The sequence below is a fragment of the Epinephelus moara genome, chromosome 16, assembly GCF_006386435.1.
Source record: "Epinephelus moara isolate mb chromosome 16, YSFRI_EMoa_1.0, whole genome shotgun sequence".
NCBI classification, from domain to species: domain Eukaryota; kingdom Metazoa; phylum Chordata; class Actinopteri; order Perciformes; family Serranidae; genus Epinephelus; species Epinephelus moara.
In genome coordinates, this window is record NC_065521.1 from 3724215 (window position 1) to 3735414 (window position 11200).

Consider the following 11200-nt stretch of genomic DNA (forward strand, 5'->3'; position numbering starts at 1 on the left):
GTGTGTGTGTGTGTGTGTGTTAGAATGTGTACTCTTGTTCATTCTATTGGATTTTGTTATAAGTATATCATTAAGATTTTTACAAGCCACAATATAACAATATGAAAAGTTTGCCACAGTTTAAGTTTCATTAAGAGGTGATACTCCTGCTCTATTATCTAGCCTCACTTTTTTTTTTACATGATCAAAGGAGTCATGTAGCAATTGACTTAATTTTCTCTTATATTATTTATTCATTGTTTGAATGAAGTCCCCTGGTAGCATAGGTAATGTCCCCGAAACACTATATAGGAGCAGACAATGTGCTGTGTGTAAAGACTCTAGCAGATGCCCAAGAGCTGGAGCGATGACATCAAAAAAGGCTGTAAGAGGAATAAGAACTTCTGCAGTAGTTAAATCGATGTTCTGTTAAAGAAACTTAAAAGTAAGAATGTGATTTTCCAGAGTGCCAGTACTGGTATTACAGGAAAATCAAAAAACCCAGCAATGGCAAAACATCTGTGATGCTGTAAATGTCATATCAGCAGCAGTGGTGGAGGATTATATCCTTCCTCTAGAACTCACAGATGCAGACATCCAAGAACTTTGCTTGATTGCCCCTGATGCTGCCATTCCAACCTGCACTGAAAATAAAGACAGTGACAAAGAAAGAAGGAAGGAAGCGCTGCTTGGATAAACAAGGCTCTGACTCGACAGGTGCTCTTCAGTGAAGTGGGTGAATTGATATTGAACAAAAAAACAAGGAAGTCTTCTTCAGACCCTGAAGAAGACTTTGGTCGATACGCGTAGGTCTGTCTTGTTGCCTTTGCTCAAATAAAAGTTACTTCATATATTTTTACCTGAAGACGGAGTGCCTCAGTTTTTTTCCTTGGTTGTCTGCATTTTTTACAAACAGCAAGACTTCCTTGGTTTTTTGTTCAATAAAGACAGTGACACTGACACTGCATCTGAGTGTGAGCTTGAGGGTCTTCCAGAGTTGCCAGAGCCACTCAGTGCCCTGTATGACCTAACATTCTGACAGCAGGCACCAGGTGACCTCAGAGAGAAATGTGAGGAGGCCTTTTGCCACATAAAAAAGAATATCCATCCTGACCAGTGTAAGAGACTTGAAGCCATAACAAAACAGCAGGAAACTTCACAAGACCGGTGTGCTCAACATTTTATAGTGCATGTAAAAGTAACCATATAGACAAAACAACCCTGATGAGCGTCATGCGATACCATGAAAACAACATACAGGTTCGGGTACAGGGAAGGCCTACAGGGTGCCCCAAGGTGACTCTTTACTAGAAATAGAAATGCCAGACACCATAGTTTCATTTAGAATTCTCTTTATTTGATTTTTTTTCTTCAGTGTAATCAGACCAGTGTAAATAGTATCACAAGTGATTCACAATCATTTAGAACAAGTCAAATCCCATCTTTCTCAAAGTGAGCAGAGTAGAAAATCATGCATGTTTTGAGTCCATTGTTTTGCACACACACATCCATCCATTTTCTAACCGCTTATCCTCTTGAGGGCCAATGTCGGGCAAGAGGCAGGGTACACTTTGGACAGGTTGCCAGACTACTGCAGGGCTGACATGACAGACAACCATTCACACTCACATTCACACCTACGGACAATTTAGAGTCACCAATTAACCTATTCCCAATCTGCATGTCTTTGGACTGTGGGAGGAAGCCGGAGTACCCGGAGAAAACCCACGCTGACACAGGGAGAACATGAAAACTCCGCACAGAAGGGCTCCCGCACTCGGGATCGAACCAGGAACCCTCTTGCTGTGAGGCGACAGTGCTAACTAATATACAGTATTATACACAACACACTCGCTCTTTTCGAGGCACTACAAGTTTACAGAGATTGGTGAGAGCACCACATGTGATCACCATGTTATCCAGTAGGCTAACTTGGGAAATAGGAATAACAGAATGCAAAATTCTGAATCTCTTCCATCTGCTTATAATTGTCTCTACATGTATTCTGACACCAGACTGTTGTCTTGATGATTCTACTTCATTAGCAGGTAACTGACTCTTTCCTTGAAAGAAGCTTGATAAGAAGCTTGGTATACGCAAGGTGGCACCATATGCAGCAAGCTCTTCCCTTATAAAAAGCAAAAAAAACAAAAAACACAGTTGGCCAAAATTTAATCTTGTGGCTCTAATAGTTACTAAAACCTTGATTCAAGTGTTATTTGGTTATCTGACACTCTCCCACCCCAGCCTAGGGACAGATATGAAACTGCCCCTGCAGGTGTTATTCCCACCAGGTATTTAATTGCGTTGTTATGCTTGTAATTAGACCAGGTTTGAGCTCTTGCTGTCAAGTTAGTAGGTCTCTATAAAAATAACTCAGCTAATTCAGAACACAGCGGCACATGTACTAACAGGAACTAAGAAACAAGATCATATTTCTCCTGTTATAGCTTCTCTGCACTGGCTGCCTGTAAAATCCAGAATTGAATTTAAAATCCTACTGTTAACTTACAAAGCTTTAAATGGTCAGGCTCCATCATATCTTAGAGAGCTCATAGTGCCCTATAATCCCACCAGAACACTGCACTCTGAGAATGCAGGGTTACTCGTGGTCCCTAAAGTCACCAAAAGCAGATCAGGAGCCAGAGCCTTTCCCTAAAGTCACCAAAAGCAGATCAGGAGCCAGAGCCTTCTGCTATCAGGCTCCTCTCCTGTGGAATCATCTTCCTGTTGCGGTCTGGAAGGCAGACACCGTCTCCACATTTAAGACTAGACTTAAGACTTTCCTTTTTGATAGAGCTTATAGTTAGGGCTGCTCAGGCTTGCCTTGTACCAGCCCCTAGTTAGGCTGACATAGGCCTAGTCTGCCGGGGGACCTCCTATAATACAAATTTTTTGAGGGCACAAAGGCCAAGAGCCAGGGCAGCAAGGCCATAAAATAAAACAATGATTTTAAGTCCACATCCATAATGAATTTAATTTAAGGACTAAGGATTTACAGTATAACTATCTGCAGAGGTGGCAAAAGTATTCACATTCTGTACTTAAGTAGAAGTACAGATACTTGTGTAAAAAAAATACTCTGGTAAAAGTAGAAGTACTGATTCAACTCTTTTACTCAAGTAAAAGTAATTAAGTACAGGCTCTGAAATGTACTTAAGTAAAAAAGTAAAAATCAATTTTTGCCGTTAGTGAAACACAATACATCCTTTGATAATTTTGGAAAACGAGAAAAGTTCAGACAGAATAATCAAGATTAAACTGACCAGAGGCCCTGCATTTTCTTTTTCCACTGCAGCACAACCAAACTGTAATCAGTAGTAGTTATGACCAGTGACCCATATTGGATGTTTACACTTTTAATAACAAAAGACCAATGTTATTTTCTACTTTTTTCTTAATTCTCTGTACTGAAAATATACTGAACCGTGACCCCAAAACAAACATATGTAACGGGATTAAGCATTACACACACAAGGCAATGAATGCATCCAAACTGGATTTTGACTTTAATATCAACAGTCAGTCAACTTAAGTTGAACATGTTACAGATGACTAGGGTTCTCCTGTTCTGCTGTGTTGTTTACAATAAAACAAATCAACTGCTTCTGTCAGATATCTCTACAACAGATGTCCAGTGCAGAGGATTACACATTTCTCATATGGGCACTAGAAAATACCAACACAGTAATCTCTGTCAGACCTTGACCAACTTACTCAGCACCTTTCATGCCCTTCCACCTTTGTTTTGCAGATTGAATATTAAAAGACAGAAAGCAAAGAGGTGGGCAGATGTAACCATGGCATGAATATGAACCCATAGGACTTGTTACACTGTTATCGTACTGTGAAATGATGCCAGCTGTATATAAACACAAGTGTAAGAGGTACATACCGAACCGTGAATTACTTTTAACAGAATGTGTATCTTTTAAACACTTTATATAGAAAAACTAGCAGTTTGATGCCTTACTTTATGGCAATGTGCAAACTGAGATTTCCATTTCAGCAACAGAACTTGAAACATTATGATCAACATGGAAACTTCAAGTCTAATTAAGTCTTTTTTTCTTTTGTGAGAAATTCACTCATCTCTACAGGACTACCAAAATCTTTTATTCAGCCTCAGCAGAAGCTGGTTCTCAAAGTTCTTTGAACCAAGGCGTGCCCTTTTGGTTCTGAAAATCAGTCCTGCAATGCTAAAAAGCCTCTCGCAGGCTGCTGAGGCAGGTAGGGGTGTGTTGAGCTTCAGTGACAAGTTGCAGACAGCTGGGAAAGATTTCAGGACATCCATGGTATCATCTGGGCACGCCAGGTAGGAATCAAGCTGCTTGGAGTTTTCTTGAACATTTCCCTGCTTGATGGGGGAAAAGAAGTCATCATCCTCTGAAGAATGGGAAGTGTCCCTTGGATGCACCATAGGTTGCTCCTTCAGATGGCTTTTGATGAAGTCGAGGCCTATGGAATACAAAACCACAGAGGATTTTTAAAAAATTTCCTTAATAACCATCACCTTTGTAATACCATCACATTATATCATCATTAATCATGCATTAGTTAACCGTTACTTAAGTGTATGATTTATACCCTTTATTTTGAAGTGTTCCCAATATTTTCATGCTAACATTTTTTGTAAAATAATTTTTGAAACACAGAACATGATTAGCTTAGGATTATTAATGTTATTTGTTAAATGTGAAATGAATGTGACTTTCACTTGTTACTGTATGACAATTACCCAGTATGTTATGGATAATTCAGATTCCAAAATTTCCCCCATCATCTTCAATAAATGTAAAGCATTAAGTAAATGTTTTAATTAGTGATGGTCAAATGAAGCCTCATGAAGCATTTTCTTTATTTTCTGAGCCCACTAGATGGCACTCATGGCTTAAAGAGAGAGGCTCAAAGAATGGCAATTCAGTGTGCTTTCAACCTTTTGATGAACAAAAAGCGCCATCTAGTGGGCTCAGAAAATAAAGAAAATGCTTCATGAGGCTTCATTTGGCCATCACTAGTTTTAATACATACCAAGTTTTAGGATGTAGTCGTCACTTGTCCAGCATGTCCTGAACTTGGGGACAAGAATGGTAGCAGCAATCAGCTCTGGATCAGCAAACATCTGCCCGAATCGCCTTTCAAGTCCTGCTTGAAGAGCATCCACTAAAGGCACACACAACTTGGAGGAACGTCGAAGGTTCTGTAGCTTAGTCTTGAGAAGTGTTATTGTGGGTACCAGCCATCCCATCTGCACACTGGCCTCTCCCTGAAGAACATCAACCGCCTTTGCAAATGGGCTCATTGTCTTGGCATATTCTGCGAGAAAAACAATTTCAGCAGGAGTGAACCTGCCAGGAAACAACGTTTAAAACACAACATATCAGTGGTTACAAAAAGTAAAAAATGTAACACGACTTATGTATTTTGCGCACGCACACACACACACACACACACACACACACACACACACACACACACACACACACGTGATGGAGTTAATACTAATTAATAACAGTCACTAAGGTGTGAAAATGTAAGCTACTAACATGGGAATTTTTAGCACACTGCACACAGCTGTAATGGCTCCTTCTCCTTGTTCTCTCATGATCCTCACAATCCTCTCCACGGCCAGGAATAGAGAATTCCACCTCGTCTCATTTGACTTCAAGAGCTGGAGTTTGCATTTTTCTTCAATTATCTCAGCAGCTGTAGTGGATCTTCCACTTTTGTTCCATAGACTCCAGCACTTTGAAAATGCTGAACGAGAGAGTCGCTTGTAGACGGTGTTGGAATTTGCCTCTGAAACATCAACTGTTGACACCAGGTTCAGAAGGTGGCAGGCACATCGATGATGCTTTGGCAGTTGGTATTCCAGGCCATCATCTTCTTCCTACAAGGTTCCTGCTTCAACAAACTCAAGACGGTCAATGTTTTCCTCCTCTTCCTCTCCTTTACTGTTCTCTCTTTCTGCTGATTCCCACGGCCTTGCCTCCTCAAGTGGAATCTGGTTATGATTTTCATCCAGCTCTCCGTAGACTCGAAAAGCTTTGATAAAATTGGAGCCATTATCAGTGGTTGTACGCACAATCTTGTCACAGATGTTGTACTCTGTGTGAATACCATTCAGGGCACCAGCAAGTGCAGAAAATGTGTGTGACCCTTTGAGCTGTTTACATGCTAATGCAGCAGAGCATCTGTTCATTGTTTCAGGCTCTATCTAGTGTGCTGTGACTCTGAGGAAACTCTGTCTGTGTGCTGTCCAGCAATCAGTAGTGGTAGCAATGAACTCAATCTCACGCATAGCAGCCTTCAGATTGTTCTTCATTTCCAGTGTTGCTTTCTCAACTTTGTTTTTCATGGTGCCTCGGGACATTACAACCACATCCGGTTGCAGGTACACACATATGAGTGGCAGTACACACATATGAGACACAGACATAAAAAAGAAAAGAGACAAGTGTTCACCTGACAGAATTACAGTTGTTATATCAATGTTTCACGTTGTCTTTATGGGGAGTTGACATAAATGACTACTACTGGCACACAGGGGACGTTAGCCTTCAGGGCTTTCAGCATAAATGCCTTTTTTTCTGCCAGAAAATGTTTTTATTTTAACCCAAACTACCATTCAACCCCTAAACCTACCCAAGAGGGGCTTTCTGGCAGATAGTACTGACAAGTAACGTCTCACAACAGCAGCTGTTAGCACAGCCGCACAACAGTAATAAATTGAGGGTTATTGGGTTGTTGTTTTTTAAACCGAGAGCTAGCTAGCGTTAGCTATAAACTATCAAAACATGTGTTCCCACAGCATTGCTATCAGTGTAGACTGACCTTAAAAAATCCTTAAAAAGCTAATGATAACAGAAAATACACCTTACCTGTATGTGTTTTTTCAGATTAGACAGAGAATTCTTGAACGCTAGAAGCTCGTGGTTTTTAGGTTGGCACAAGACGCAACGCATTCGCCATGAATCATTCTTGCAGCCGACAACATCGATTAGTTCTCTTAAATAAGGCCATGGATGGGGAATGTCCTGCTTCTCCGAATCTTACGAAGCGTCGTCGCCGGCGTCGGCAGTACTCCCCGGTTCACTTCCTTCCTCCATGCAAGCAATATTCCTTGCCTCCATGTCGCTGCTGCAAATTATCGGTTCTTTCTCTAACTGTCCGCTCACTCACTCGATTCCTTCCCGTGGTTAACTGTCCCTCTTCTTCTTCGTTTGTTGACTTTGCGTCTTCTTCTTCTTCTTTTGTTGACTTTCCGTAGACACGTCTTTTACGTCGTGTCGTCATCCGTGGAGGTTTTAAAAGTAACGAGGCTGTTTTTACAATGTAAGGAGTAGAAAGTACAGGTATTTGTATACAAATGTGGGGAGTAAAAGTAAAAAGTCGTCAGAAAAATAAATACTCAAGTAAAGTACAGATACCTGAAAAATCTACTTAAGTACAGTAACGAAGTATTTGTACTTCGTGACTTCCCACCTCTGACTATCTGTGAAATGAATAAATAAAACAAGCTCAAGTAATAATAATGAGTATAATAAGTAATAATGTGATTTATTTAATAGTACTAATAAACCCAATGTGTTTTAAATATAGAACAACCAGGTTTATTAATTTATAAGCAAACAATCTTAAATATTAGGCCTGAATATTTTATGAGTGTACATGATAAACCGATTCACTGAACAAGACTGGCTTACAATTATTTTTGATGTGTTGTTAGATAGCTAATAAACAAACAAACTACAGCAGGGCTATTTACTTACTATTTCAACTGGGCCACATTTCAAAACCAGATAATGTCGATGGGCCACATTTTTAGCAGCGAGCAACCAATCCACTTTTTTTTTTGCATACAGACATATATATATTTATACATATATACAGGCATGGCCCTCCTCAACATAATGCAGAAACAGACTAAGAAAGAGCTATCTATGCACAGAAGCATAATAAGTGACATTAACAGTATCTGGCAGCAACAGTCATGTTTACGACGACAAAGTCACTATTTAAAACCCAATAATATCTCACTGGAATATAAATATTCCCCCTGACATCACAGTGAAGAAATTCAAATTATCTCAGCATGAAGACAAACATCAGTATCAGTCATTCCTGCTCTTTGTCCCTCCTCTACTGAGGACACTCACTGTCTGCAGGTCGGCTGCCTCAGGTACATTTTAAGATAAAGTGTTAGCCTACATACAGACAGCTTTCATTTTAGTTTGTCTTTAACACTTTGCTGTTAGCACCGCGAGCGCGATGTGTTTGTGTCGACCGCGATTGTAAATCAAATAGCGGTGAATGAGAGACTGTGGACTGAGCAGATTGAAATATCGCTTTCTATATGCTGATCACATGTATTGATAAAGTATTGGCTTGGCTGGCAGGGGTTTTATCGCACTTACTCACAGTAACAAGCGTAGTTGTCATCAACTAGAGTAATCTTGAAGTTATATTCCCTTCATCTGCACCGCGGCCCCTCTGCTGTTGTCTGACTGGTTCTTTGGTGGTGGGTGAGTTGGAGTCTCTCCCTGCTGCTTGGATCTCATCAGATCAGTGAACTTAAAAGCATAGTTAATGACCCTGGTCTGGTTGTTAATCTGGCTGAGTTGTCAAAACGCTGGATTTTCCCAGGATGTAATCAGCAAACTGAGATCTGGATGGTTTCCGATTGACACCTTTACCACTCTTGACGCCAGGATGACGGTAAAAGAGTTCATCAACTTCGAGGTAAGACAAACATTTGACTCTTTTGGCAAAGCCATAAACATTTGACTCTCAGAGTGACCCATCTTACCTCTGTCCGTTTACTTACAATTTATGTTACGGGGGAGTTCAGCAGGCTGTTCCTCCTACATCATGAAATTTTCCAGGTTCTCACACTTTTCTTCCATCTGACAGTCTCTCTGCACGAGATATCAGAAAGGCCGGTCTGTGTGGTCGCCCCTGTCCTCCAACGCGCCAACATGGTTCTCTGCCTCTGTCATTCTGTCTCCCAGACACCGAACTGTCTGCTCTTAAGAGGATATTGTAGATTGTGTCCTCTCAAAGCCTTCTTTCACCTCATTCCTTAAGTGTCAAATTTCTCTCAAAACTGCATCTGCAAACTCTTCACCTGGCTGCACTGTTGGGCTAGCGTTAACTTGTTTACTAGCTAAGCTCGCCATGTTAGCCTCCTTGTGTGGTGAGCAGCTTCGACTGGCCTTATCCATTTTGTCCTGACAAGTTTTGCCGCGATTCTAGACTTGCTGGTTATTCTGACACAATTCTATAATTTATTGGGGTTAAAGCTAAAAGGCAGGGGATAGATTTCTATCAGGGGTGTTCAGAGCTGATATAGCATGCAGCCATTTGGTCGGTGATGTCACCTCACTCCAGCTTGTCAGTCTTGACAGATTTTGCACCTAAAGTAGCAACTGTATCGTATCATCTTCTCACATGATCAAATAGTGACTTGTAATTAGACAACATACATGTTCTACAACAATCATCATTACATACCTGCATATGACAAAAATAACGACAATAAGAAATTAGTCATTTAATTTAATAGTTGATATATATATATACACACATACACATACATACATACATACACATACATTATTCATGTTTTATTCATTTTTTTAGTTCATGTAAAATAAGCATATAATGTTGTTGTAGATTGTTACTATTTTACAAAAGAAAAGACTAGAAAGGAAAATCATGATGGTGATGGGTTTACATTTTTAAGAGCATACAGCCCACAGCAAATGACACCATTTGAGTTCTTCTTCTAACACAGGTGTAGTTTCAAGGTGGCAATCTGAATCATCTACATTTGAATTACATTTGCGACAGAATGGGATCATTGCCCTTTTCTCCCCCTCCTCAGTACCTGCACACCAGGTGTGGCTCATTGATGGCCTGCGCCCCGATGGCTGGGCGGGGCTGGCAGAACTATTTTTTGGGCCGGTGCTTGCTGCTCAGCATTCTCGTCTCTTCCTGGAGCCTGGTGTCTTTGTTCAGTACAGTTCACAGTTTAGCCTAAGTGGCATGTTTCTTCAGATCCTCTGAAGGTAAGTTGTGCCCTCTTAATGCTTTTTCTTGTGGGGATTTCGTTCTCTGTGTGTGGCCATTACATTTGCTCTGCCCCTCTGCCTTGCAGCGTGGCTGCCAGTCATGGCATGTGGCATGGAGTTGTCTGCGTCATGCAGCTTCACTTCTGGAGGTAGGCCAGCTCATCTTCAAAGTATCTGGTGGCATTTATCTGGTCTGCTGCTTAATGTAACTCCTTATGGTCTCTTTACAGTGATTAAACTGTGGCTTGCTCTCTGGCATCCTCCTCACTGTTGGGGAAGCTGTGCCTCTGCGCTCCCATATGTATCCACCTTATTCCTAGCCCCCATGATCCTTTGTGCAAATTATGTGTGCGCCTTCCAGCACTGTACTGAAACCGTCAATTTCCAATGGTATACTGGTTCAGGTATATAATTTGTCTTAAGCCGATGCTGTTTATGTGTGTGATGATTTGAATTCTCGAATAGGGCATCTGGATTAATGATATAGATATAGATATTCCACCCAGAGTTAGTTTAGATAACGTAATAAATAAACAGGGGGAAATGTTGGTGGAATTTTTGAGGGACTCCAAATGTTGTGTATTAAATGGACGGATACCTGGTTAAAACAGTTATACCTCAATATCAGTAAAAGGGAGAGCTGTGGTTGATTATTTGATAACTCCACATCACTGTTTAAATACCTGCATTGAGCTAAATATCTATAGTCCAAATGAGCTAATCGAAAGGGGGCGCACTAGGTGTCTCAACCTGCTAGGTGATAGGTGTAGAGCACCTGATCACTCATTGTTGGCTCTGACTTTTTATGCAAGTGGGGGGTTTGTTACAGATACAAGTTCAGCCAGTGACCAAAATAGACAATATCCTCCAAAGAGTATAAGAAATGCCTCCCCTCATCTCTTCTCCAGTAGGTGTAAAACAGTTTTTACCCAATTCATAGGCAAACTGTCTCAAGTACATTAAGAAATTAACAAAAAGAAATGGTATGATGAATTTTGTGAGCATATGTGTAATGTGCCTGAAGTTTGTAGTAGGTCAGTTCCTGGGAAGAAAGGTGGATGTGTAAGGAAACCCAAACCTTATTGGAGTGAACAATAGAAAACACTGTGGAAGGAGATGAGGGCAGCGGAAAAAAGTTTTCTAAGATG

General features: G+C 40.7%; 1 protein-coding gene across 2 annotated transcripts; it reads right to left on the minus strand.

Annotated features, from left to right (window-relative positions):
- Positions 1 to 2637: 2637 nt before the first annotated feature.
- Positions 2638 to 9400, minus strand: LOC126402589 (uncharacterized). 2 transcript variants are annotated; one of them, XR_007571234.1, is made up of 3 exons: positions 5526 to 9400; positions 5011 to 5295; positions 2638 to 4437 (listed from the first exon to the last, which is right to left on the minus strand). XR_007571234.1 is itself a non-coding variant. In XM_050064725.1 (3 exons), the coding sequence occupies exons 1-3, from the start codon at positions 5582 to 5584 to the stop codon at positions 4082 to 4084; spliced, it is 732 nt and encodes a 243-aa protein (XP_049920682.1). In that variant the 5' UTR covers positions 5585 to 9400; the 3' UTR covers positions 2638 to 4081. The 2 variants fall into 2 exon arrangements, 1 of the variants encoding a protein (XP_049920682.1); XM_050064725.1 differs by having other exon boundaries at positions 5011 to 5327.
- Positions 9401 to 11200: the final 1800 nt, after the last annotated feature.

What these genes read in the sequence shown, in the direction of transcription:
- LOC126402589 (XM_050064725.1), bottom strand. Translation starts at nt 5,584, where the DNA reads ATGAGAGAACAAGGAGAAGGAGCCATTACAGCTGTGTGCAGTGTGCTA. An exon ending in AGTGTGCTAAAAATTCCCAT is followed by an intron (nt 5,328 to 5,525) that starts GTTAGTAGCTTA and finishes GTTTCCTGGCAG; the next exon opens with GTTCACTCCTGCTGAAATTG. An exon ending in CGACTACATCCTAAAACTTG is followed by an intron (nt 4,438 to 5,010) that starts GTATGTATTAAA and finishes TGTATTCCATAG; the next exon opens with GCCTCGACTTCATCAAAAGC.